The sequence below is a fragment of the Zingiber officinale genome, chromosome 2A, assembly GCF_018446385.1.
Source record: "Zingiber officinale cultivar Zhangliang chromosome 2A, Zo_v1.1, whole genome shotgun sequence".
In the NCBI taxonomy this organism is placed as follows: Eukaryota; Viridiplantae; Streptophyta; class Magnoliopsida; order Zingiberales; family Zingiberaceae; genus Zingiber; species Zingiber officinale.
In genome coordinates, this window is record NC_055988.1 from 4,426,760 (window position 1) to 4,454,196 (window position 27,437).

Consider the following 27,437-nt stretch of genomic DNA (forward strand, 5'->3'; position numbering starts at 1 on the left):
TGCAACACGTGTCACACATGATACACAACCACAGACAGTGCCTCGTCATAGTGGGAGGGTTGTAAGGTAGCCTGAGAGATTCATGTTTTTGGGAGAGTCTTCGGACTTGATCCCGGGTAAACATGAACCTGATCCCCGGACATATGACGAAGCACTTCAAGATATAGATGCAGCATCTTGGCAAAAGGCGATGAATTCTGAAATAGAGTCTATGTACTCTAATAAGGTCTGGGAGCTTGTAGAACCACCTGATGGTGTAAAAGCCGTTGGATGCAAGTGGATCTACAAAAGGAAAAGAGGGACAGACGGGAAGGTAGAAACCTTCAAAGCTAGGCTTGTTGCGAAAGGGTACACTTAGAAAGAGGGAATCGATTATGAGGAAACCTTTTCACCGGTAGCTATGCTTAAGTCTATCTGGATACTCTTATCCATTGCTGCTCATATGGATTATGAGATTTGGTAAATGGATGTCAAGACAGCTTTCATTAATGGAAGTCTTGAAGAAAACATCCATATGAAGCAACCAGAAGGGTTCATTGAAAAAGGCAAAGAGCATCTAGTGTGCAAGCTCAATCGGTCCATTTATGGACTGAAGCAAGCTTTAAGATCTTGGAACATCCGGTTTAATGAAGTAATCCAGTCATATGGATTTATTCAAAGTCCGGATGAGTCTTGTGTATATAAGAAGTGTAACGGAAACATGGTGGTATTTCTTGTACTATACGTAGATGATATTTTGTTAATTGGCAACAATGTCAAGGTATTATCAGACGTAAGGGTATGGTTGTCCAAAAAATTTGATATGAAGGACTTAGGAGAGTGTGCACACATTCTTGGGATCAAAGTAATAAGGGATCGCAAGAAAAGAATGTTGTGTCTGTCCCAAGCTTCATATATAGACACAATCCTTGCTCGTTTTAGCATGCAGGATTCCAAGAAAGGTTTCTTACCTTTCAGGCATGGAATAGCTCTATCTAAAGAGATGTCTCCTAAGACTTCAAAGGAGATAGAAGACATGAAAGCAGTTCCTTATGCCTCGGCTGTAGGAAGCCTTATGTATGCAATGCTATGTACGAGACCTGATATTTGTTTTGCCGTGGGCATGGTCAGCAGATATCAGAGTAACCCTGGACAAGGACATTGGAATGCGGTAAAGCATATATTAAAGTACCTGAGAAGGACTAGAGATTATATGCTAGTTTACCAAGCAAACGATTTGCTCCCTGTGGGTTACACGGATTCAGATTTCCAATCAGATAGGGACAACAGTAAGTCTACATCAGGCTATGTGTTTACTTTAGGAGGTGGAGCCATTTCATGGAGGAGTGTTAAGCAGAAATGCGTATCGGACTCAACCATGGAAGCTGAGTATGTAGTAGCCTCTGAGGCAGCTAAAGAAGCAGTATGGCTCAGGAACTTTCTAATGGACTTAGATGTGATTCCTGGTTTGCCCAAAATTATCACAATTTATTGTGATAATAGCGGTGCAGTTGCAAACTCGAAGGAACCACGAGCTCATAAGGCAAGTAAACATATAGAGCGCAAGTACCACCTGATACGAGATATCGTGAAGCGGGGAGAAGTTGTCATCGCCAAGATTGCATCAGCAGATAACCTAGCAGATCCTTTCACTAAGGCCCTTCCGGTGAAAGCTTTTGATTGGCATGTGGAGGGAATGGGAATCAGATGTATGGTAGAAGATATGGCAGCTTAGTCATTAGTATAAGTGGGAGATTGTTGGAGTGTATACTGAAAGCCTAAGCTTTTGTAAACATTTATGTTAAATATAAAATCACATTTGGTCAATTTATCTACATTTGTTTGTAGTTCAATTAATTTATATTGTAGATAACATAGTATGTGGTGTCACATATAGAAGATGATGTTATCAGTACCTTATAAATTATAAACAGTAGCTCACGACCAAAATGGAAAGAAACAAACCATTGGAAGGTCGTAGTGTAATTAGGAATTAGTTTATCTTGACTATATAATTACACTAGTACACTTAGAGTGTATTGAGTAGGACCATTTGAGGTCGTTTCTTTTATACTGACTTTATAAAGAAACAAAGACCTCGGTTGTTATGGAAGTGTGTGCTCTTAATCCTAATATAATAACAAGCACATATATTTGATATTTATTTCTTTAATTTATCAATGGGTGAGATTTAGTTCGATGAATCAATAAGCCTGATAAGTTGGGAAATGGTATCACTTATAGTGTGTGTTGTTGATTATAGAAGGAAACTGTGTCCTAGAGATACTAGGTTGATAATGTCCTCAAGAGGAGCTCATAAGGATTGTCATGTTAAACCCTGCAGGTGGACTTAGTCCGACATGATGATAAGGTTGAGTGGTACTACTCTTGGACTAAGATATTAATTAAATGAGTTGTCAGTAACTCACTTAATTAGTGGGCATTCGATATCTTAAACACAGGGAGACTAACACACTCATAATAAGAAGGAGCCAAAAAATGTAATTTGGGATTGGTGCGGTAGTTCAATAATAGTTCTCTAGTGGAATGAATTATTATTGATAAAATTAAGTTGTGTGTTCGGGGCGAACACGGGATGCTTAATTTTATCGGGAGACCAAAACCAATTCCTCCTCTCGGTTCCTATCGTAGCCTCTTATTTATAGAGTACTATACCCACCTATACCCACTTTCTATACCCACCTAAAGGGGGTCGGCCAAGCTAGCTTGGGAACCAAGCTAGGGCCGGCCTAAGCATGGGTTTAGGGTGGCCGGCCCTAGCTTGAACCTAAGCTAGAGGGGCCGACCAAATTAAATTAAAAAAGAATTTTAATTTAAATTTTTATTATGTGGAAGAAATAATTTATTAAAGAGAATTAAAATTAAAATATCTCTCTTGTAAAAGATCTACAAAAGATTAAAGAAAGAGATTAGATCTCTTTCCTTATTTGTAGATTGGTGAGATATTTTATTTTCTCTTTAAAATTATCCACATGTTGATAAAATTAAAATTATAGAAATTTCTTTTTATCAACCATGAAGAGATTTTTAAAGAGAAATTTTAATTTTAAAATTTCTGGAAACAAATTAGAAAGTTTTAATTGTTGATTAAAACTTGTCTAATTTATCTCTTTTGATGTGGCCGGCCATTAGAGGTTAATTGGGGAAATTTTATTTTATTTTTCTCAATTAAATCATGTCAAGGGAATTAAGGAAATTTTATTGTAATTAAATTTCCTAATTTGCCTAGGCCAAGGAATATAAAAGAAGGGGTGAGGGTGCCTTCATGAGGGGCAACCTCTATTATTTCTCTCCCTCTTTTATTCCTTGGAGTGGCCGGCCATCCTCTTCCTCTCTCCCTCTTTGTGGTGGCCGAAACTCTCAAAGGCTTGGAGCTCTTGTGGCGGCCGGATACTACTTGGAGAAGAAGAAGAAGGAGGAGGAGAGAAAGCTAGCATCTCTTAGAGCTTGGTTGGTGTACTGTTCTTCATCTTTGGTTAAGCTTTTTGTGGCCGAACCTAGCTAGGAGGAGAAGAAGGTGGTTTCTCATCTCAGAAGATCGTTGCCCACACAACGTCCGAGGTTAGAAGAGGAATACGGTAGAAGATCAAGAGGTTTTTTTTTACAAGGTATAACTAGTAATTTTTCTTTCCGTATCATACTAGTTATTTATGGAAATAATACCAAATACAAGAGGCTTATGTTCTAGTATCTCGAATATGATTTTCGAAGTTGTGTTCTTTTGTTTTATTTTTCCTTGTGATTTGATTGTTCTTTTCGGTTAACCTAAAGTTATTTTAGAAAATTAAATATTAGATTTCTATAAAAGGTTTTGTCTAGTCGGTGGTGGTTGCTCCCATATCCAAGAAGGCCGTGTGCCTCGCCACGTCAGTACTGGGAACCAATTATGGAAATTAATATTTAATGGAATTAATAACTTAAGGTGATTTGGGTCGAACGTGTTAAGTTCCGCAGGAGATCCAAGTCAAAACCTAAAAGAACAAATAGATTAAGTTTTGGATCAAACGTGTTAAGTTCCGCAGGCGATCCAAAATTTAATTTAAAAGAACACATGGTAGCTAGGAAAAGGTTCAGATCTGTGTACAAAATTTTTGTACAGTGGAACCTCTAGATTTTCCGAGTAGCAACCAACAAGCGGAACTGCCACCTCCCCGGTTTTCCAACTTCATGCCTTCGGACAGAATCACCCACCATGCACCTAATGCCTGTGTACATATATTTACCTCCTTCCATATCCGTAGGACTGACACTAGAGGTAGTTAATGTAGCGTATCAACATTTTTTTTATAAGAAGATGACAAACTTTTTTCTTATGTTCCTATATTCACGTTATTAATATTTAATTTCTCAAATAATCCAAGACTTATTCATATCACTATCTTTTCCTAAAATAATCTGAGATTTGCACAATGGTGATTTTTTTCTTGAAATAATTCGAGATTTACGCGATAGTTATCTTTTCTTTGAATAATTCGAGATTTCGCATCCAAGTATCAAAAAGACAAACACATAGAAAGATAGAGTGCCAAGAAGTTGGGGTGCCAAGGAGGTCGACGATGCCAAGTAGTCGAGGCCCCCAAGAGGTTAGGTGCCAAGGAACGGAGGCACCCAAGAGGTCGATGGTACCAAGGAGTCGGGAATGCCCAAGAAGTCAAGGGTGACAAGGAAGACAAGGTCGACTTAGTTTTCTCTTTGCTTCAACCGCCATCTCATCTAGATCACCAACCTTCTTGATCCATGTGGCGCTCTTTGATTTTCCTACAGATCACAAGTCTTCCTTTCAAGTCTAGTTAAAGGAGGTGGGAATCTGATTGGCTGAATTGTTGTGTGATCAAAATAATTTCTCCTGGCTCGATTGTTTAAGCCTTGTGGCAAATCCCTTACATATTTCTAAAGAGATTACACATTAAATATCAACAGCGATCTTGGTCATTATTTTAAATGTAGCCACTCTTTTAAAATATGTTGCTTGCACCACCCACCTCGATTCTCAAGCCTAGAATGCAGTAGTATGTCTTCAAGGTTGTATGAGCTTAATGTGATGTGACCCATGGTATAGAAGACTAAGTGTCCTTTAACCACGTAATGATTACTTGGATTTGATTTATTCCAAGTGCTTAATCCTATGATCAGAAATTTGTCCCGCTCATGTAACAAAGAAATCCAATGGCCTTGGTTGATCAATCTAGGATATATTTGGTCAAATAAGGATGTCCTTCTCCCTACACCCTCGTTAATCCTTTGTCTGTGGTTCATCTTCCTTGTCTTTGAACCTTCTACATTTCTTGCTTAGTAAGTCTTTTAGTTTCTCTTGGTAGCTCCTTGTTTTAATCAGCCTTCGACTAGGTGTCCTTCGTAGCTTGGTGATATCCTTCATGGCTGGAAAATCATCTTCTACCCCTGGTATAGGTCAATTGAGTCTAGCTTCACCGGCGATGCCTTAGATCAGTTAAGGATCAAATATGGGATCTCGAGCAATCACCTGATAAGGCTTCCCAATGGCAATCACCGGTCAAATCATCCCCCTCCTAGTTTTGTGACCTTCTTTAGAAGTCATTTTTTGAGTGGGTCGTGCTTTCCCATTTTGGCATTCTTTGCCAAAGTGTCCCAATATTTTCACATTCCCTTGTCACAGCTAGGTCCTAATTTGTTTCAGATTTTGACCAGAGAAGTCATCCTATTCCGACTGTATCAAATTATTTTATCCCCAAGGTTTTTTCACTACGTTTACCCAAAAAGGATGGAGGGAAATGCCTTCTTTTTCTCCTCCAAGGTGGGGATCAAGCTTATTGATAGCCTCCTATCTTCACACAAATAATGGAAATCCCTATTCTTATATGCCAAACCTCCAAGTCCGGTGTCTTGGTCGACCAGGTGGTAGCATGAATTGTTAGCACCTCCTTCTCTGAGAGATGACCACCTGGAATAAGGTTATTTTAGTGATTCAAAAAAGCTTCAAGGTTGGAATTTCAACAACACTCTTTTGCCCGAGAAGGGGCTACTTCACTTGTTTGGGTTGAGTCCCCTTCTGACTCTACTGACAGCTTCATTTAATAAGAATTCTCATAACATAAGCTTTGATATCTAGCTGAGGGTGTATCGTCTTTTGCAGCTAACAACATGATGAGGGTATCATTGAATAAAGTGATGAAACTTACTGTAGCAGAGTTGGACGCTCGCAAAGCCACCATTGTTGATCTTGCTGAGGTAGCACTCAAAGAAAAGCACCTCTGACTTCAGCTACAACTCTAACAAAGGTGATTTCCCAACCGACGGTGAGAGAATGAAACCCTGCAAGAGAGTCAAGAAGGTCTGTAGTTCATCAATCTAGTGCATTGACATTGACTTTTTTCCGGAGTCGGAGACCCCACTTGAAATACAAGGAAGAGACCTCGATCATCTGGACTCCTAGCTTGCCACTCAGGTCCATTTACCCCCACACATGTCCTAGCCATATCCCAAGTCCATTGATTCACTCATCGGTTCAACCATCAAGTGCACTAGTCGGGTCGGAGAGCCACCCAGTCATGGTCAATCTTCTCCTGGTGCGCATCCCACCTACGTATCCTAGGAATGTAGCTTCCATGCCCCTATAGAGTTAGTAAATTTTTGTACTGGGGTTGGTCCTTCACTAACTACCATGGTTCTAGGTTCTACGGATCATTGGGAGGATTTGCCGGGCGAAAAGGGCATCCCAGTGGCCATGGAGGTATCCCAAAAACGAGTTCAAGAAAAGCACAAGCTAGATCTTACCCTCTATGGACCAGTGGCCATCGGGTGGAGGAACACCAAAGAAGTAGCCAAGGACATGCTCATCCAGGCTTTGGCAGAGGAACTTTTGCTAAATAGGACTAAGCATATGTCCTAGCTAATGGTATTTGGCCAGTGATACCTCAAGATCTGGCAGGGGAGGAAAGAGCAGCAAGTCCGCATAGTCAAATTGGAGATAGTTATCCATGACCCCTTCTCAAAAGATCTTGATCACGACCCAGGAGGAGATGACCCTCCTGCAGTTGGAGATCGATCGCTTGAAGTAAAAATAGGCTAACCCTTCTTCTGATCAGGCGGTAATCACCTGACTGAAAAGAGCAATAGTGGAGGCAACGACGAAAAGGATTAGGGTGGCACTTAGAGTGACTCAACTGCAAGTGGAGATAAACAAGTTGGTAGCTGCTGCATCCACAGATCAAACAGAATTGGAGGCGACGACAACTAAGGTGGCGGCCGTCCAGATTGATTTGGAGGCTGACTGGAAGGAGCTTGGGCTCATGAAAGCGGAACTGTGAGCCACTCTAGAGGAGACCAAGTCATCTAGGGCTTTGATGGAAGCCCGTTGATGCGAGTTGGAGGTCGCCCTTATTGCAGTCGAGGATGTTCAAGCTGAGGCGCAATGCCAAGAAACCTCCATGGTAGAGTTGCAGGCAACGCTTGAACCCTAGAAGGACCAATTGGTGAACAAGGTGTACGAGCTTTAGGAGTATTAGGTGGGAGAGGATGAGCGTTGAGCCATCAAGAAAAATGAATTCCTGCAATTAGAGGAGTTATATGATATGGTTAGCACATGTCTTATCTGAATTGAGCAACATGGAATTAATAGCACCCTTAAGCAGCTGGTGGAGAATGAAAAGCTTCCTGTCGACTCCTCCCCTCCCGTCATTGACTTGCTAAAGATCAATAAAAGTATCCCCAATGAAGATACCATGGATTTTTAGGATATATTGATTTAGGATTATCCTTTGTAATAGTATTTTATTTTGAATGTGATGAAAGTTTAGAAAATTTATGCTGCTTCCCACTACCATCGTAGAGACAAGGATGACATAGTGTCTATTGGACCTTTGTCCAAAGCGGGAGCTTGCTACCATTAGTTGGAGGATCTCAACTCAACTATATCCATGTCGGGGGATTTTGAGCCTTGAAAAGGATAAAGCGATATAGTAATCACTCGACCCTGGTATAAAGGAGAGGTCGCTATTGAAACTTGGAGGATCTACCAAACTATGTCCGAGTCGCGAGAGTTTGTGCCCTGAAAATGATAAGGTAATATGGTACTCATTCGACTCTTGTACGAAGGGAGTCTTGCTACCGTTGCCTATAGGATCTCGAACTCAAATATATTTGAGTCGAGAGAGTTTCGGCCATAAAAAGGATAAAACGATATGGTACTCCCTCGAACCTTGTATGAAGGGGAGGTCACACCGTATTCTGAAGGATCTTGACACTGACTATGTTTGAGTTAAGGGAGTTTTGTGAAATGATCCAAGTCTAAAAAAATACCAATTTATTGATAGAAAAATGGAAATACAAACTGTGTTGAAAAGAAATCTTGAGGATATTGAAACTGTACAAATAAATAGGGCTTCAGGTGATTAGCGGGTGATCGAGCTTCTTGCCATTGACGTCTTCCAAATAGTATGGCCTAGAAGCATTCTTATTGATCGCTTGAAAGGGTCCCCCATTATGGTTCCAATTTGTTAACATCATCCATTGGCCTGACCTTCTTCTAAACTAGTCCAAGCGCCTAGACCATGTCCAGGCACCCGAACTCCGGGTGCCCAGACTCCGAGCACTCGGAGGGGGTCCTAGTGCCTGGACCACCTTGGTGCTGAACAGACACCATGTCGTAGAGTCGTTGTTGTGGAACACTTTCAGGTCCACATTAGTAGTGATTCGGGCTCTCAGACCGATCCGAGCGCCTGAGTGTGGATAAATGGCTTATCACTTAGCTGTTGTGAAGCGTATTGAGGCGACCAGCTAAGGACGCCCGAACTGGGTCTGGGCATCCAAAAATGCACCACATCATCAAACGGTCACTTCAACCAGTGAATCTTAAAAGAAGGTTTGGGGCATAAGATTCTATACAACACTTGAATTCGAACTTCCAAAATTCTGTTTGCTATTTTTATAGTCTTTTTCTGTACTTAATTGCTGTAAGAGGCTACTCTGCCAGAAGAAGATTTTTAGTGGAGCTTTCAAAGTCTTAGACTAGTGATCTTCTTATTGCAAACCAAGTAAATCAGTCTTATCTCTTACTATTTTTTTATGTTTATTTTGATTAACTTTTGTTCAACTAACTTGTATTGTCTTTGATAAAAAGAAAAGCAAAAGAAAGTCTTTAATTTTTTAGTAAGACAATTCACCCCTTTCTTGTTGGCGACCTTGGACCAATAGATACAATACTTGCTCATCTCTTGTAGGAAAGTGAGGTCTCTACCGTAGTCTTGAGGATTTCGACTCTAACTATGTTTGAATCAAGGGAGTTTTGGCTGTAAAAAAGATACGACGATAAAGTACTCGTTCAATCCTTATATGAAGGGGAGGTCACTATTGTAGCCTAGAGGATCTCAATCCCAATTATGTCTGAATTGAAAGAGTTTGGGCCCTAAAAAAGATAAGACGATATGGTACTCCCTCAAGCCCTGTATGAAGGGGAGGTCACTACCGTATCCTGGAGGATCTCGACACTGACTATGTTAGAGTCGAGGGAGTTTTGTGAAATGATACAAGTCTGAAAAAATACCAATTTATTGATAGAAAAAAAAGGAAATACAAACTGTGTTGAAAAGAAATCCTAAGGATATTGAAACTGCATAGATGAATAGGGCTTCAGGTGATTGGCGGGAGATCGAGCTTCTTGCCATTGGCATCTTCCAAATAGTATGCCCTAGAAGCAATCTAATTGATCAGCCGAAAGGGTCCCCCATTATGGTTCCAATTTGTTAACATCATCCATCAGCTTGACCTTCTTCCAAACTAGGCCTCTGATTTGAAAAAGCACGAGGAATGATGTGCTTGTTGTACTAAAGGAACCTTCACTGCCGATATGTGATGAGTCAGATAACCACCTTTTCTCGGGTTTCTGTGATCATGTCGAGATTAGGAAGTTTTTGTTCAGAATTGTCCTGTCCATAGTGCTTCTTCGAATTGATTCTTCCCTAATTTCTATCGGGACTATTGCTTCACCACCATATACAAGATGGAAATGAGTCATTCTAGTGCTCTCCTGAGGCGTGGTTCAATAGGCCGAGAGAATTCATATCCACCCAACTTCCTTTGACATGATCCACCTTAATCTTAAGCCCTTGGACTATTTCTCTGTTGGTTACTTTTACTTGTTCATTATTTTCGGGGTAAGCCATAGAGGTGAAGGTTTACTGAATCCCCAATCCCTCGTACCATTCTTTTAGACTGTGACCTTGAAATTGATGACTATTATCCAAAATGAGTTTGTCAGGAAGGCCATATTGACAGATAATATTCTTCCATAGAAACATCTTGACTGCATCTTCAGTCATTTGGGTTAGGACTATAACCTTGACCCATTTAGAAAAGTAATCAACAACAACAAGGAGAAATTTCTTCAGTTGAGGCACAATCGAGAAGAGACCTACAATATTCATGCCCTGCTAGTCAAAGGGGTTGATATAATGAAGGTCTTCAAGAACTTTGTCGGTGGTGAATGAGGTTTTGAAACCCTTTGGCAATGAATGTGGGTCACAACAAATAGGGCAGTATCTACCTACATTATCAACAAGAAATACCTAGCTAGCAATGCCTTTCAAGTGAGTATCCTCCCTCCAATGTGATTTCCACAAATGCATTCATGAATCTCCCCCATGACATAATCATCATCATCGAGACCAAGATACTTGAGGAGGGGGTGTGAAAAGGATCGCTGATACAATATGTTCCCAATTAAAGTGAAACGGGAAGCCCTTCTTTTTAGCAGTCTGGTGTGTTCCTGATCGGAAGGTAAAATTCCTTTCTTGAGATAAGTAATGATGGGTGTTCTCCAATCGATAGACTCATCCCGATTTGAGGCTTGGTCGGCCTGTGAAAGAAGTAGAGTTTGAGACACATAATCATCCATCCTCCAACCTGTAGTGTAGTTTCTAGTTTGGACAACTCATCTGCCTTTTAATTATTCACTTGAGAAATCTACTGCAAAGTGACCTCTTGGAAATGACCTTTTAACTTCTAAACAATGTCCGCATATCGCCGCGTAATCGATCACTTCTGATCTCAATACTTCCTTCTAGTTGTTAGTAACCAACTGAGAATCTGAATAAACGATCACTCAAGAGGTCCAGACTTGTTTTCTTGCTTGAAAGTCAACTTCACTATTGGACACCTATAAATCGAGCCGGATAGAGAGTTGGAGCACATCTTCTCTAGGAGAGATTAAAAATAATCCGACCCAGCAACCTTGCCGGGTGGAGTCGTCCAAATAAATCTTCTAAGGCCCATCTACTTCCTGGTTAGAGACTTTTATCAAGAAATCCGTCAAGGGTTGAGCTTCAATAGCTATTTGCGACTAATATTGAATATCATATTTGTTCTACTCAATAGTCCACTTAATCAACCTTCCAGAGGCTTCGAGATTTGTTACCACTTGGCCCAGTATACTATTGGTAAGAACGATCATCGAATGAGTGAGAAAATATGACCTTAGTCAGCGAGCAGTTAGGGCCAATCCGACGAAAAATTTCCAAGTTGGTATATCTACTTTTAACATCCTTCAGCAAGTGACTTATAAAGTAGATGGAGGTACTGTATGTCATCTTATTGCCAGAGCAGGACCATGGTAACTGCTACCTTGGATGTCGATAAGTATACTCATAACATTTCCCCTGCCACCAGCTTGGAGAGAAGGGATAGGTAGGACAAACACTCCTTTAATTCAGGAAAAGTCTCATTACATCTCTCATCCCACTCCAATTTGGAAGCTCTTTTTAGTTCTTTTAAAAAGGGAAGACTCCAATCCATTGAGCAAGAGATGAACTAAGCGAGTGTCATAATGCATCCCATTAGTCATTGTGCTTCTCGAAGGTTGCGGAGATGAGGCATGTTTTGAAGCAATTGGACCTTGGGTTTGCATTGATTCTCTATTCGATTACAATTCTCTAAGAAACTTTCTGCTCTTCACTTTAAACATGCATTTGTTGGGGTTAAGCTTGAGTTCACATCGCTTAAGCGTACTACATGTTTCCACAATATTCCTAATCAGGGTCTTGGATCAGACAGATATGATTAAAATATCATCCACATATACTTTAATATTCCTCCTCATTTGATGTTTAAAAATTTGATCCATAAGTCATTGATAGGTTGTTCCAGTATTCCTTAGATCGAACGACATAACAGTGTAACAAAAAGTTCCTCCGGGGAGGTGATGAACTAACCATTTCTTGATCTTCGAATGCCAAAGGAATTTGATGGTAAGCTTGATAAGTATCCAGCATGTATAGGAGCGCAGCTTATATTTTGCAGTAGAATCCACCAGTTGATTGATGCGGGGAGGGGGTAACAATCCTTTAGGCAGACTTTGTTGAGGTTACGGAAGTTGATACAAATCATCCACTTATCTCCAGGCTTAGATACTAGGACCACATTGGTAGGGCACAGGTCGGGGTGTCAAGGAGTCGAGAATGCCTAAGAAGTTAGGGTTGCCAAGGAAGACGAGGTCGACTTAGTTTTTCCTTTAGTTGAAGTATCATCTGAGCAGGATCACCAACCCCTTTATCCATGTAACATTCTCTGATTACCCTACCGATCACATACCAAGTATCTTTATGACACTAACTGATTGCTTCAATCAAATATTAACTCACTTTGCACCACATCGTTTATTCAACGTCACTCTATGTCTAATTAATGACTCAACATATTCGATAGCATTTTATTGCTAAGGTTGCAAATTCAATCGTCTATGCAACTTGGCTTGCGTTTGAAATATGCCATATCAAAATCAAAATGTTTCTCGTAAAGTTTAAGGTTGTAGCTCACATGTGTTTCAAGCATAATTATTATCTTTTTCTCTTATATCACAAGCATAATAGTCACTGAGGACGGTGAGCACTGAGAGCGCTTTGTCGAGGGCGTCGTGCTGGACTTTCTTGGAGATGGAGAGGGTGGCATGGTCAGAGATCCCGCACGATCTCGTGAGCAAAGAGGTGGTCAGGGATGAGGAATCGATATATTTCTACTGTGAGACTTTATTTACAATTCAATATTATCTTCATCTTTTTATTATCAATAAAGGTAATCTTAATTATTATTGTTTAAGCATGCTACATAAACCATATCAATGATATAAAGGCTAGCATATATAAATATCACTGATAATGTAAATATATAAATCATTTTATATATTTTAAAGCAACTCTTCCCATTTGAATAACCCATCAATTAATTACCCTCTGAAGGGTTAATTATTTTATAAACCTATTTCACTATTTTATAAGGTCCGGAAAAGTCTATTTAGGCTATCCCATTTTAATGAGGAAAAGTTTTATTTTCTTAATTTTGTTCCTATTTCCCTTTTCTTTATTTCTTTTCCCTGTGCTTCTTCCCCCGCGTGCTCGCGTGCCCTCACCGAGCCTCACACGCGCGATCTCTCTTCCTCCTCGCGCCGAGCCGCCGACCCCTTGCCAAAACTGTCACGCGATGATTTCCTCTTCCCTGATCTTGCGTCGCCCTCCATCTTCCTCGCATCTTCCTCGCCAATCGCAGCCGTGCCCTAATCGACCGAGCCGATTTACCTCATTTTCCTCTCCTCTGCCGACGCCGATTACCGCCACCGTGCCCTAGCCGTCTCCACCACCTCTCCTCTCCCCTCCTCTGGTCCGACGAGCCACTGTCGGACACCCTTGCTCTCGGCCCCCATCGCGACGATCAGCGACCACTGGACGTCGACGCGCAGAGATCACGCCATGCCCTAGCTAGCCCCGACGCCACTACCGGCATCGATTCCCCAGCACCGCCGGGTGTCGCACCTCAGCCCTAGTTCTCCGGCCGACTCCTCCTTCCCGAGCCGCACCAGGCGCTGCCATCACTTGAGGTCGGACAGAGCAGTGCAGACAACTACTTCAGTTGCCCTAGATTCGGTAGCCAACTTGTTTCCTCTGCCCTAGCAACGACAGCCGACCATTTCTTCTATTTTTCCATTACTGTGCCCGTGCCCTAGTTTGGGTGTACAGCCGCCGCTGCACCTCTGCACAGTGTTGTCGTTGTTTGCCCTGGTTCCCTACTGCCGAAGCCTCCAACCCGTGCCCTAACAGTGATTGTTGGAGGTAGGTTGTTAATTTGGTATTTTTGATTTGTGATCTTCTTGCCGGATCTCATCTTGTTCCGTTCAGTGAAGAAAATCCGACCGGAAACGCCTGTTCTGTGGATTTTCTGGTGTCGGCAGCAGTCTCATTTCCAACAGCAACATCCACTTCGTTCCAGCATCTCGTTCGGCTGTGAATTGAGGTAAGCATAGAGATTTGATTTATGCTGTTGATCATGTATAGGTTGATTATGATCTTATCTTATTGGTCGTTGAGATTTTATTTAGCTATTCGTTGAGTTCTAACTAAATAAATGTACGTATATTGGTGACACAGGATTTTGACGCGAGACAAGTATCTCGACTACCGGTTTGGACTTTTCTATTTGGAGGTGGGTACTTTGACTTATGTCTTTTGATATGCATAATAATGTGTTTAACATATAGCAATGATTGTGTTTTCCATTTGTTTCGGTTGGTCACTACATGATCTGTTACATGTTGCTTGTTTACTTATTATGCACTGCATGTTATTATTTACCTGATCATACATGCTTTAGAGGTAGTGACACAACCATATTATACATTATGTTCAGGACCTAGGGTTTATTTGATACCCTATCTGATCGGTGTATCTTCCATTTGATACATTGTCCTGTGGTACACACTTTGTATTTATTTATATGGTTATTGTTATGCTGTTCATGATATTGCCATGTTTAGTGTCATGCATCATCTTGCATGATTACATGCTGTGCGATTGTCTGCTCCATTATTGTCGAGCACATCGCCAGTTACATGTATCCGTACACACCACCACTCATGGGTTAGTGGTAGATCAGACAGGTGTGTGACAGTTCTGTTGTTTGGCTTCATTGGTCTGGTGACTCAGCGTGGTAGCCGGCAGACAGTTCTGCTCTGTTTGGCTCCGCTGGTTTAGTGTAACAGTGTGGTAGCTGGCAGGCGGTTGGACTCTGTTTGGCTCCGTTGGTCCGCTCATGGGTAGTGTGACGCAGCGTGGTAGCCGGCAGAGATTTCCTCCCCGTCATCGTGTACCGGGAGATGAGAGCATTGCACTCCCCCATTTATGATTTGGGGTAGGAGTATGTGTGTACTCCGACAGCATCCCGTCCACTCGGTCACTCATCAGGGGCAGTGATGTCAGAGTGCATGGTTGTCACAGCCCTACCCACTCAGACTCACCATTGTGTGTGAGATGGCTGACTGGCGTCAGGGGTGACTATGTCATTGACATCATATGCATGATACATTTATTGCTTGTGTTTGTTGCATTTACTTGCTGCATTTATATGGATGCATATGATTGACATGCATACAGGATTATGACATCCTCGGTCTGACGACCCTGTTACCCTTATACCTTGGTCCGGGTTAGTACAATTTTTCTCCTGCATTCCTCAGTTGCATTTACCTTTCTTGTATCAGGAGACTGTACGCATGATTAGTGCTAGTTGTTATATTCCTTATTTTGCATATCAGTTGTACCTGCTGAGTGTTGGACTCACATCCTCCTCCGTTGTTATTTTCAGGTTGATGTTGTCCAGAGAGTTCCAGTCGCTAGTCCTCTGCAGACCACGAGGATATTGTTGGTCTTTTGGTTTTCTTATTTAGATTATGCTAAACTTGTTTTGTTTGATGGTATGGACATTGTATGGATTTTGTGATGTCGATGGATTTGGTTTTGGATTTGCTTTTACTACATGTCTGCCTAGATGGCAGAAGAGGTAAGCTAGTTTTATCGTCGGATTTGAGCTTTACGAGTGTAGTGGAGTAGGAATATGTTTTGAGCTTTATAGGTGTAGTTGAGTAGGGTTGTTTTCGAGTCATCGTATTTCTGTTCTGTTTGTTTACTACTAAACTGCGTGGTTGTGTCAGCTAGAGGCTGAAAATTTATGTAAACTGCGTGGAGGATATGCTTGTTTGCTTATTATTATTGTTATTATTCCAGCTGTATGTGGCTGAGGTATATGGTGATGTAGTAAAGTTTCAGATTGTCCGCCGTACAGGGGAGATGCTGCCGAAATTTCTTCGGACAGGGACTCCTCCGGGGCGTGACAATTTAGTGATATCAGAGCGTACTTTTACGATCCTTTGTTTTCGTATTTTGGATATTTGGGATAACCTGATACTAATTTATTTGGTATCAGTGCGCCAAGTTTGGCGATACTTATTGTTTTTCGTGTTACGGATTTTTGAGATTTAACTGATATCAATTTATTGGTATCAAAGCGGGTTATGTTACCTGTTTTTAGTATTCTGGATATTTGGGTTAGCCCAAGTTTGCGAGTCAAACTGGGTAGTTATTTGAATTGCACGGGTTTTCCATTATGTATATGTTATGGATTTTCGTTTCGGATTTATGGATTTCCGGTGATTTTCATGTTTGGAATTTTGAGGTCAGAAGTTGGGGACTGGACAGCGATGGAACATCTCCATACGGCATATATGTATGATGTTTAATTTTATAGTTTATGACATGTATTAGCATTCTTTATTTAGTACATGTCTGGTTGTTGTAACACATATTACATGTGATGGGTTAGCCATTGAGCATGGTTGACCTTAATAGAGATCAAGGATTATAATCTCTGGTGATTTTTCATATCATACCATCAGTAGTTTTAGCTTCTGTTACTACTAATAGGAGATGGAGGCACGTACCAGCCTCTGCTATTGTTAGCTGAGTAATGGATGATACTTACATATTCCTGTTGACTTAGCCAGTAGAGTTTTTATACTCATATCTTTTGGATATTAGGATACCCGATACGATGAAAATTGGTCATTGGGGAGTTATCATGTTTGATCATTGTTGAGAATGGTTTGAGGTTGAGGGATACTGTGAGATCAGATATTGTGATGTGTGATTTCTAATGATTTATGAGAGTAAATGTTATGTGGTTGTCTGATGATCTATTACTAGATATTTGTTTGATGATCTATTAGTGGATAACTATTTTGATGATCTATTATTTGGGTTGTCGTTGATGGTGACATAGTGAGTGTCATGTATGATATTCACAGGTTTGATGATTATAGTTGGTGATCAGATTATAAATCGGGTGCTAGAGAGTTTACGGTTGAGTGTGCCTATGAGATTTTAATAAATTTGATTAGTTGTGGTTAGTTAACAGGATGATAAAATTGATATTTGCTTCCTCTGATATTGGACTATGTGGATAAATAATGATTTGATGTTTTGAATGCTAACCTGCTCTCATGGGGAGTAGAGACTTATTCATCTGATATTATGTAGGCTGATATTTTTGAGGATAAAAATGAGAGTGTCTTGATGTTCTTGAATTCTGACTTTTTCTTTTGAGTCGTACACATTTATACATATGATATTATGTGGGTTGACATTTTCTAATTTGAGTTGAATTGACCCATGAACTGATTTAGTTATTTGACAATTTATTTAGGGGTCAAATTGTTACTTGCTCTGGTGTCTATAAAGATGGATCCCTTCGGATAGTTCTGTATGGATTATGGATCAATGAACTGGTAGGATTTTTGTTGTGCTGCCTTTGGTTGTCATAGTTGAAAATTTTTCTGGGTCTGCTGAGTGGATACGTTGACCGTTGTGTTTGTTTATACAAGAAATTCATTTCTCTTCTCAAATATATATAATCTTATTAAAATTTCCATGAAGCAAAATGTCTCTAAACAGTGTATGAGTCGGGAAAACTGAGCAGTATTCTAAAGATGTACTAAACCTATGTTTAGTATAAGATGGTTTCGAATTTACATGGATTTCTTTCAAGTATTACAATTATAATGGATACATGTATGAAACATGATATCCGGTCGATTATGATTGGATTGATTTGTGAATCCTGGCAAAATTTTTTGATCATATAACTCCCTATGAATGATTAGTAATGGTTTCAGATATTGAGGATATAAATTTTATTGAAGTGTTAAATGTAACTAATTTTTCATCAATGTCAAGGCTGGATGAAAATGGTTGAGTATTGTGTCGGATTTGGATAACATAGAAGGTAAAATAGGGAATGTCAAGTTGATTGGATTAAGTATGTTGATTTTTGCATATCTATGAGGTGTGTACATATGATTATTATGTGTTGTAGGAGTTCTTGATAGACGGTTTAAATTGCATGTAGTGTGAGTATACTTGTCCAGTTATGATTACTGTGGGTGTCTAGTAGATTATACCCTAGTGGTTAGGCATACGTGTCTGATTGTTTATTTGGAGGTATCTTATCGATTTAATCTAAGTTCTGATATGTGCAGATGTGTTCGGTGTAATATTCGAGGTATCTTATTAATTTGATTTGATTTGAGGATGCACTTGTGTCTATTAGGTTTTGTTGGAAGTATTACATTGATTATACTCTTGGCATAGGTGTATATATGCCATGTGAGGTTGTTTGAGGTGTATTGTCGATTATACCTATGTTGATATATGCACACGGGTTCGGTAGGTATTGTTGGAGGTATCACACTGATTTATACCTGTGCTATGAGTGTGTTTGGTGTGTACTAATTGGATGATTATGTCGATCATACCTATGTTGTGTGTGCACGTGTGCCAGGTGTATTGTTGATAGCATCATGATGATTCTACCTATGTTAAATGTAGAATATTAAGTGTCTACATTATGTTATTGGTTGTATTACCCTGTCAACTAATTCTCCTATTAGTGGGTGACCGATGCACTAGGATGATGATAGAGTTGACTATGGATTTGATTTGCTTACTAAGTTGTTATACCTTAGGCTACTCACAGTGATCTGTGGTAGAGTGATCTCGTGCAGTCTCTAGTTGGATAGTCAGGTGTCTTGGTCACTTGTGGGATGTTTGTGGTGGAGCGTTGCTCCCACCTATTGTGGATTGCTTGTAGCGGAGTATTGCCCCATGTATATATTGTAGATACATATTACGGATTTGGTTGTGGTGGAGCGTTGCTCCCACATATTGAGGATTTCTTGTGGTAGAGCGTTGCTCCCACATATGTGGTATTTTCACATTGGTGGATCTATTTTTTAGTGATTTATATTATTGGTGATTGGATTTCAGATTTATTGTCAGAGATCTTATGGTTAGGAATATCTTTAGTACGGACGTTGTGAGTCCTTGATTTTTCCATTAGAGCTTGCGGAGCTTTAGATGTTTTCAGGGACTCGATGATTTCTGGTATTTCTAGGATGTTTGGATCGGTTTCCATTGTCTTTGTTGATGATGTTGTGGTCTATTTCGGATCTGGGGTGAATCGCGTACACATCTTTGCATAGTTCTAGAGATATTTCGACGAAAACATCTATATGTGAAGATCAATAGTGCGTATTTGGATTGTCTTATGTGAGATGTTTGGGGCACATGGTCACCAGTAGGAGTATACCGTGGTTCCACAGGAGATAGAGGTTGTTATCGTTGGGAGCAGCCGAAATCAGTGTAGGAGATCCGCAGTCCTTGAGACTGGCAGGATATTACAGACCTTTCGTCTCCCGCATAATTATGCCACTGACATGCCTGACCAGGAAAGACGTGAAGTTCACGTGGTCCGAGGATTGCGAGACCAGCTTTTAGGAGCTGAAGCGGAGATTTGTGTCGACTCCGATTTTGGTTTTACCTTCTGGAGAGGATTGGAGCAGTAGCTTACCTGCTGGCACTACCACCGTCCTTGGTAGGCGTGTACTATGTATTCAACGTATCTATGCTGAGGAGATACGTACCCGATCCGATGCATGTGCTGACAAATATCTTAGTTCCAGTTCAGCCTGACGTCACTTATGAGGAGATTCCGGTACGGATTCTGGACCGGAAAGAGCGTCAGTTGCGGAACAAGACTATCCGGCTGGTTAAAGTCGGATGACAGCATCATTCGGACGAGGAGGCTACTTGGGAGCTCGAGGATACTATCCGAGCTCGATACCCCCATCTTTCCACTTGAGGTATATAAGTTATGGTTCCGTTCAGCATTTATACTGTTTGTCTGTTTTAGTATTTGCTGGTGGTAGATAACGAAATTTGGGGACCCAATTTTTATTAGTGGGGGAGAATGTAAATTACCGAAAATAGGCGAATATTAATAAGGGAATTTTCTGAAATTTTTAGAAATTTTTCGGGAATTTTTCGGACCTTGTATGGACGAGTTAACGGGGATGAAAACGGGGTCCGGAAAAGCCTGTTTAGGCTACCCCATTTTAAAGAGGAAAAGTTTTATTTTCTTAATTTTTTCCTATTTCCCTTTTCTTTATTTCTTTTACCTGTGCTTCTTCCCTCGCGTGCTCGCGTGCCCTCACCGAGCCTCACACGCGCGATCTCTCTTCCTCCTCGCGCCGAGCCGCCGACCCCTTGCCAAAACCGTCACACGACGGTTTCCTCTTCCCTGATCTTGCATCGCCCTCCATCTTCCTCGCGTCTTCCTCGCCGATCGCAGCCGTGCCCTAATCGACCGAGCCGATTTCCCTCTTTTTCCTCTCCTCTGCCGACGCCGATTACCGCCACCGTGCCCTAGTTGTCTCCACCACCTCTCCTCTCCCCTCCTCTGGTCCGACGAGCCACTGTCGGACACCCTTGCTCTCGGCCCCCATCGCGACGATCAGCGGCCACTGGACGTCGACGCGCAGAGATCACGCCATGCCCTAGCTAGTCCCGACGCCACTGCCGGCACCGATTCCCCAGCACCGCCGAGTGTCGCACCTCAGCCCTAGTTCTCCGGCCGACTCCTCCTTCCCGAGCCGCACCAGGCGCTGCCATCACTTGAGGCCGGACGGAGCAGTGCAGACCACTACTTCAGTTGCCCAAGATTCGGTAGCCAACTTGTTTCCTCTGCCCTAGCAACGATAGCCGACCATTTCTTCTATTTTTCCCTTACTGTGAACGTGCCCTAGTTTGGGTGTACAGCCGCCGCTGCACCTCTGCACAGTGTTGCCGTCGTTTGCCCTGGTTCCCAACTGTCGAAGCCTCCAACTCGTGCCCTAGCAGTGATTGTTGGAGGTAGGTTGTTAATTTGGTATTTTTGATTTGTGATCTTCTTGCCGGATCTCATCTTGTCCCGTTCAGTGAAGAAAATTCGACCGGAAACGCCTGTTCTGTGGATTTTCTGGTGTCGACAGCAGTCTCATTTCCAAGAGCAACATCCACTTCGTTCCAGCATCTCGTTCGGCTGTGAATTGAGGTAAGCATAGGGATTTGATTTATGCTGTTGATCATGTATAGGTTGATTAGGATCTTATCCTATTGGTCGTTGAGATTTTATTTAGCTATTCGTTGAGTTCTAGCTAAATAAATGTACGTATATTGGTGACACAGGATTTTGATGCTAGACAAGTATCTCGACTACCGGTTTGGACTTTTCTATTTGGAGGCGGGTACTTTGACTTATGTCTTTTGATATGCATAATAATGTATTTAACATATAGCAATGATTGTGTTTTCCATTTGTTTCAGTTGGTCACTACATGATCTGTTACATGTTGCTTGTTTACTTATTATGCACTGCATGTTATTATTTACCTGATCATACATGCTTTAGAGGTAGTGACACAATCATATTATACATTATGTTCAGGACCTAGGGTTTATTTGATACCCTATCTGATCGGTGTACCTTCCATTTGATACATTGTCCTGTGGTACACACTTTGTATTTATTTATATGGTTATTGTTATGCTGTTCATGATATTGCCATGTTTAGTGTCATGCATCATCTTGCATGATTGCATGCTGTGTGATTGTCTGCTCCATTATTGTCGAGCACATCGCCAGTTACATGTATCCGTACACACCACCACTCATGGGTTAGTGGTAGATCGGACAGGTGTGTGACAGTTCTGTTGTTTGGCTCTGTTGGTCTGGTGACTCAGCGTGGTAGCCGGCAGACAGTTCTGCTCTGTTTGGCTCCGCTGGTTTAGTGTAACAGCATGGTAGCCGGCAGGCGGTTGGACTATGTTTGGCTCTGTTGGTCCGCTCATGGGTAGTGTGACGCAGCGTGGTAGCCGGTAGAGATTTCCTCCCCGACATCGTGTACCGGGAGATGAGAGCATTGCACTCCCCCATTTATGATTTGGGGTAGGAGTATGTGTGTACTCCGACAGCATCCCGTCCACTCGGTCACTCATCAGGGGCAGTGATGTCAGAGTGCACGGTTGTCACAGCCCTACCCACTCGGACTCACCATTGTGTGTGAGATGGTTGACTGGCGTCAGGGGTGACCATGTCATTGGCATCATATGCATGATGCATTTATTGCTTGTGTTTGCTGCATTTACTTGCTGCATTTATATGGATGCATATGATTGACATGCATATAGGATTATGACATCCTCGGTCTGACGACCCTGTTACCCTTATACCTTGGTCCGGGTTAGTACAGCTTTTCTCCTGCATTCCTCAGTTGCATTTACCTTTCTTGTATCATGAGACTGTACGCATGATTAGTGCTAGTTGTTATATTCCTTATTTTGCATATCAATTGTACCTGCTGAGTGTTGGACTCACACCCTCCTTAATTGTTATTTTTAGGTTGATGTTGTCCAGATAGTTCCAGTCGCTAGTCCCCTGCAGACCACGAGGATATTGTTGGTCTTTTGGTTTTTTTATTTAGATTATGCTAAACTTGTTCTGTTTGATGGTATGGACATTGTATGAATTTTGTGATGTCGATGGATTTGGTTTTGGATATGCTTTTACTACATGCCTGCCTAGATGACAAAAGAGGTAAGTTGGTTTTATCGTCGGATTTTAGCTTTACGAGTGTAGTGGAGTAGGAATATGTTTTGAGCTTTATGGGTATAGTTGAGTAAAATTGTTTTCGAGTCATCGTATTTCTGTTCTGTTTGTTTACTACTAAACTGCATGATTGTGTCAGCCAAAGGCTGAAAATTTATATAAACTGCGTGGATGGTGTGCTTGTTTGCTTATTATTATTGTTATTATTTTCCAGCCGCATGTGGCTGAGGTATATGGTGATGTAGTAAAGTTTCAGATTGCCCGTCGTACAGGGGAGATGCTGCCGAAATTTCTTCGGACAGGGACTCCTCCGGGGCGTGACAAAGTAAGTTTTATCAAACATAAGTTGTTTCAAACTGATTTAATCTATTAAATTTGGTTTTGCTATAACTTGGCCAATCAAATCTAAATCAATTCCAGTTTAGACCTACATACTACCCATCTCCACAATTATGTTGATCTACAATTTGATTATCCTAACATTTTGAAATACTTGGACTATTTTTTATGCCAATGGAGATATCTTTTCTCTTTATAAACCATAATCTTTCCCATGTGTTTTACAATGTGAAACTATGTTTGCAACCTTGCAAACCCAACAATCCCCCCCCTTCAAACAAAGGACCACATACTTCCTAAGTCCGATCTTTCGACCCACCAGGTCTTCCTGCCCTTCGGTCCACCCGACATACTAGAATTTCCTTATCTGGTGTCTAGTCCTCTTAATTCGAAAATAGGAGCCCCCATTTTCTTTGTTCGAGGTAATATTGTATCCACATGGCTTAATCAGACCATGGTTGTTGTGCGCAGTCGGTGGTTAAACCTTCTGGCAGTCCGGGCTCTGATACCACTTGTAGGATCGAAAAGAATTTAGATATCTCCACAATTTGCATGATATTGTCCACTTTGGGCCTAAGCTCTCATGGTTTTGCTCTTGAGCTCTTCCCAAAAGGCCTCATGCCAATGGAGATATCTTTTCTCTTTATAAACCATGATCTTTCCCATGTGTTTTATAATGTGAGACTATATTTACAATCTTACAAACCCAACAATAAGAGCTTATTGAAAGAGCCTCGGTGGAGCGGTAAAGCTTGCTTGACCTAGAGGTCATTGCGGAAATAATCTCTTATGAAGCATGATAAGAACACATACAATAAACTCTTCTCTAGAACCCCACATTAAAGAATGTTTCATGTATCAGACTACCCTGGTAAAAGCTTATGATCAAGGAACAATTGCCTAAGCTCCTCCCACAATGGATAAACATGCAAAGTTTCTCTATGACACTAACTAGTTCCTTCAATCAAAAATCAACTTTCAAAAGCTTAATAGTATCCATCTCGATCATACTCTAAGCGACAAGAAACATGCCATAAAATGAGTTTAAGCTAATACACAAGCCTAGCAAAGATGCATGTAACAAGTAACAATTCAGACCATCTAAAGGGATGGTGTAAGAGGAAAACCTTGCCTGTTTACAATTGGCTTGTCTTACATAGGAGTTTGCTTGTTAGCAGATTTGTCTAGAACACATTGTTATCATCTACACGATTTCACTCCTTTGATAACTTCGACTATTTCTGGAGCTTTCTCTTGATACTTGGTCACAAATTGCATCATGAACTTCTTGTTCGAAATCAGAAAATGATCCCCTGTGAAACCAGTCTTGATTAATCCCTTGTGCATGAGAATGCTCAGGACGTCAAACCTGGGCATCATCCTCTTCTCCAGGCTCATCAACAGAACAATCGGATACTTTACAGTGTGCTCCGGTGTCCATCCCAGCTTCTCTTCCACAAACTTCACCATCTTCCTTGCCTTCTCCACCGATGCGATTGCAATGTGAGGTTGCTTTGCGAAGGCCTCGAAGACATGATCCTGCGACCATCCCAATCCCCTCAAGTTCTCCACTCTCTCCTCCCACTTCTTCTCGGGCAATATAGCAAGCACCCCGAGGGCACGGGAGAACGTGGTTTTCTTCGGACAGATTCCCATCTTCTTGATCTTGTCAAAGGCCTCATTGAATCGAGCTGTATCTGTCAGCAAAGCGTAGTTGTAACGGGTCAAAAGCACTAAGATTACATCATCGGGCACGCCGTGTGCGCGCAGAGCATCGACCTTGGGAAGCACTTTGCTCCTGGTGTCTGAGGTTATCAACCAAGGCTCGCGCTTTAGGGCATTCACAAGTTTCGGATTCGTTATCGAAAATGATTTGAGGAGCTCTACGTTGGGGAGCAATCGCTTCTCTACGCTGTAGCCGAGCAGAACGGGCTTAGCTGACAGGACCTTCGAGAGGGCGGTTCCGACGAGGCCGATCCCGCGGAAGAGCTCCAGCTTTGGCTTCAAGGTCTTCTCGACGTCCATCACGAGGACACGAGGAAGGCGGTCGACGAGGCGGACGAGATGGGCTTCGTCGAAGCCGTAGTCCTTGAAGAGGGTGAGAACCGAGAGCGCTTTGTCGAGGGTGTCGATCTGGACTTTCTCGGAGATGGAGAGGGCGGCACGGTCGGAGATCCCGCACGATCTCATGAGGGAGGAAGCGGCCAGGGATGAGGGATCGTCGGCGCGGACGGAGGAAGCAGAATAGAGTTTGACGAATCCCAGGAAGCGTGGGCGGGAGGGGGCGGCGGTCCGACGATGGTCGAGAGTGGTAGTCACTTGAAGTCGACGGTGGACGGCGGCGCAGAGACGTCGAAACATTGTTGATTTCGTTCTGCAATCGAACTGCTCGACCTAACGACTTCAGTAGATCTTTCGACCAAAATTATCTTTCGAACAAAATTTGGTTCGTTTGAAAAAGTTGCCCTTCGTCCCTCATTTATATGGAATTTTATCATAACCCTTTCACTTTTTTCTTAACATTTACAACGTCTATTTTCTTTGTCCTTCGTTTCTCATCTTTCAGACCAGTTTATTTGGCAATCCTTCAGCGGAAAGTAAAAAAGGGAATTTTTTCTAAACTAATTTTTTTATTATTTATTTTATTAAAATTTTTAGATAGAAGAAAAATGTAATTCGTCAACCGATAATTTTAAAGTCAAAATTGATCATCTCAAAATCGAACGAAAATTACAGAATATATCCAATAAATCATATTAAAACCACAAAAGAGAGAAAATGACCACCCCAATCAGAATAAAAATGGAGTATTTTATGATTAAAATATCGTTTAACTTGATTTTAAAAATTACAGAATATATCCAATAAATAAGATTTTTTTCTCATAGAATAGAGCCAAGTATATTTATTAAAATTATCAATTAAGGTAATATAATATTAAAAATCTTGATTAGACAAAATAGTTACAGAGTCCTAAATATTTGAATGAATTAATTCAACTAGAAAAGTAGAAACATAATTGGATGAAGAAAAAGGTAGCCTATGATTTTTAAATTGAGAGGAGGTAAAGGAAGTAGGTAAATCATACCTATTGATAATTGATTGAACAATGTGAAGAGAAGGATGACCAAGTCGAACATACTAAGCTGGTTTATTTGCGCATTCACCAATAGAAGCTTTGATTGAAGAACTTTGAAAATAGTAGAGACCATATTTTATTCTCCCATGAAACACAATAGTATTTATGTTTCTATCTTTTATAAGATAATGATTATGATAAAATTCAAAAGAGATATTATTATCAAGACAAAACTGATAGGTGAAGAGTAAATTTTTAGTAATAGATGAAATATGAAAGAAATTGCGCGTGTGAAAAGTGCGATTAGATAAATGAATATATATATTTCCAATATTAGTAATTTGCAAACATGAATCATTGCCTACTTGAACCGTATTCGAGCCATAATATGACATTACATCTATAAGGATATTATAATCTGATGTGACATGATGAGTTATTCCATTGTCAATATACCATTCAGTATATGAAATTTCTGACGGTTTACTATGAGTAGAGACAGATGAGAGGAGCTTAGGATAGACTTATAAAGTAGTTAGTTGTTTTGAAGCTGCATGACCACCAATAAAATTTGAGTCAAATCGTTTAGGACATTGAATACTGAAATATCCAATTCTAAGATAAATTTAATATTTTATCCGAGTATGACCAATCAAATTTTCTAAAGTATAGATTTCTAGTATGTCCAATGATATGATAAATTTAACATTGTTCTGAATTTTGTATGTAGCTATGATATTGTTGATTATCTGACATCGAAAATAATATAATAAGATCGAAAGGAAGAGTTAGTAGATCTTAGCAAAAGTAATGGGGGGAGAGCGGCGTAAACTCGCATGTGGAGAGGAGGAGAATGGCACACCAGGGAAGGAACGAAGGATCATGACTCTGACACCATAGAATAATAGGTGATCCGGCGGTTAGAACAGGGGACTCCCATTCTGAGGGGTCAATGCCACGCTGGAGCCGTCCGGCCAAGTGGCCGAGCAGAGAGGGAAAGGCCGACCTCCCGACCGGCCCCGGCAGACTGACCGGTGAATAGCCGAGGGCAATAGGCGCCCCGACTGAAGTTGGGGTTCCGACGCTCAATGGAACAGTAGCAAGGAGCCGAGCGGAAGGCCTAAGAGAAGGTGATACTGCTAATAGACCCTACATAGTACCCTGCCGAAAATCTCCCCAGCATATCGATGCATACGGCAGGCCGGCGAGATGGGAATTCCGTCCGGCCGGCGCATAAAATGAGGGCCAT

At 41.2% G+C, this 27,437-nt stretch overlaps 1 protein-coding gene across 1 annotated transcript; it reads right to left on the minus strand.

Annotated features, from left to right (window-relative positions):
• Positions 1–24,309: 24,309 nt before the first annotated feature.
• LOC122040403 (transcription termination factor MTERF4, chloroplastic-like) lies at positions 24,310–25,470 on the minus strand. The gene has a single exon (XM_042599718.1). It carries the CDS (start codon positions 25,468–25,470, stop codon positions 24,310–24,312), a length of 1,161 nt encoding a protein of 386 aa, XP_042455652.1.
• Between the last annotated feature and the right edge of the window lie 1,967 nt (positions 25,471–27,437).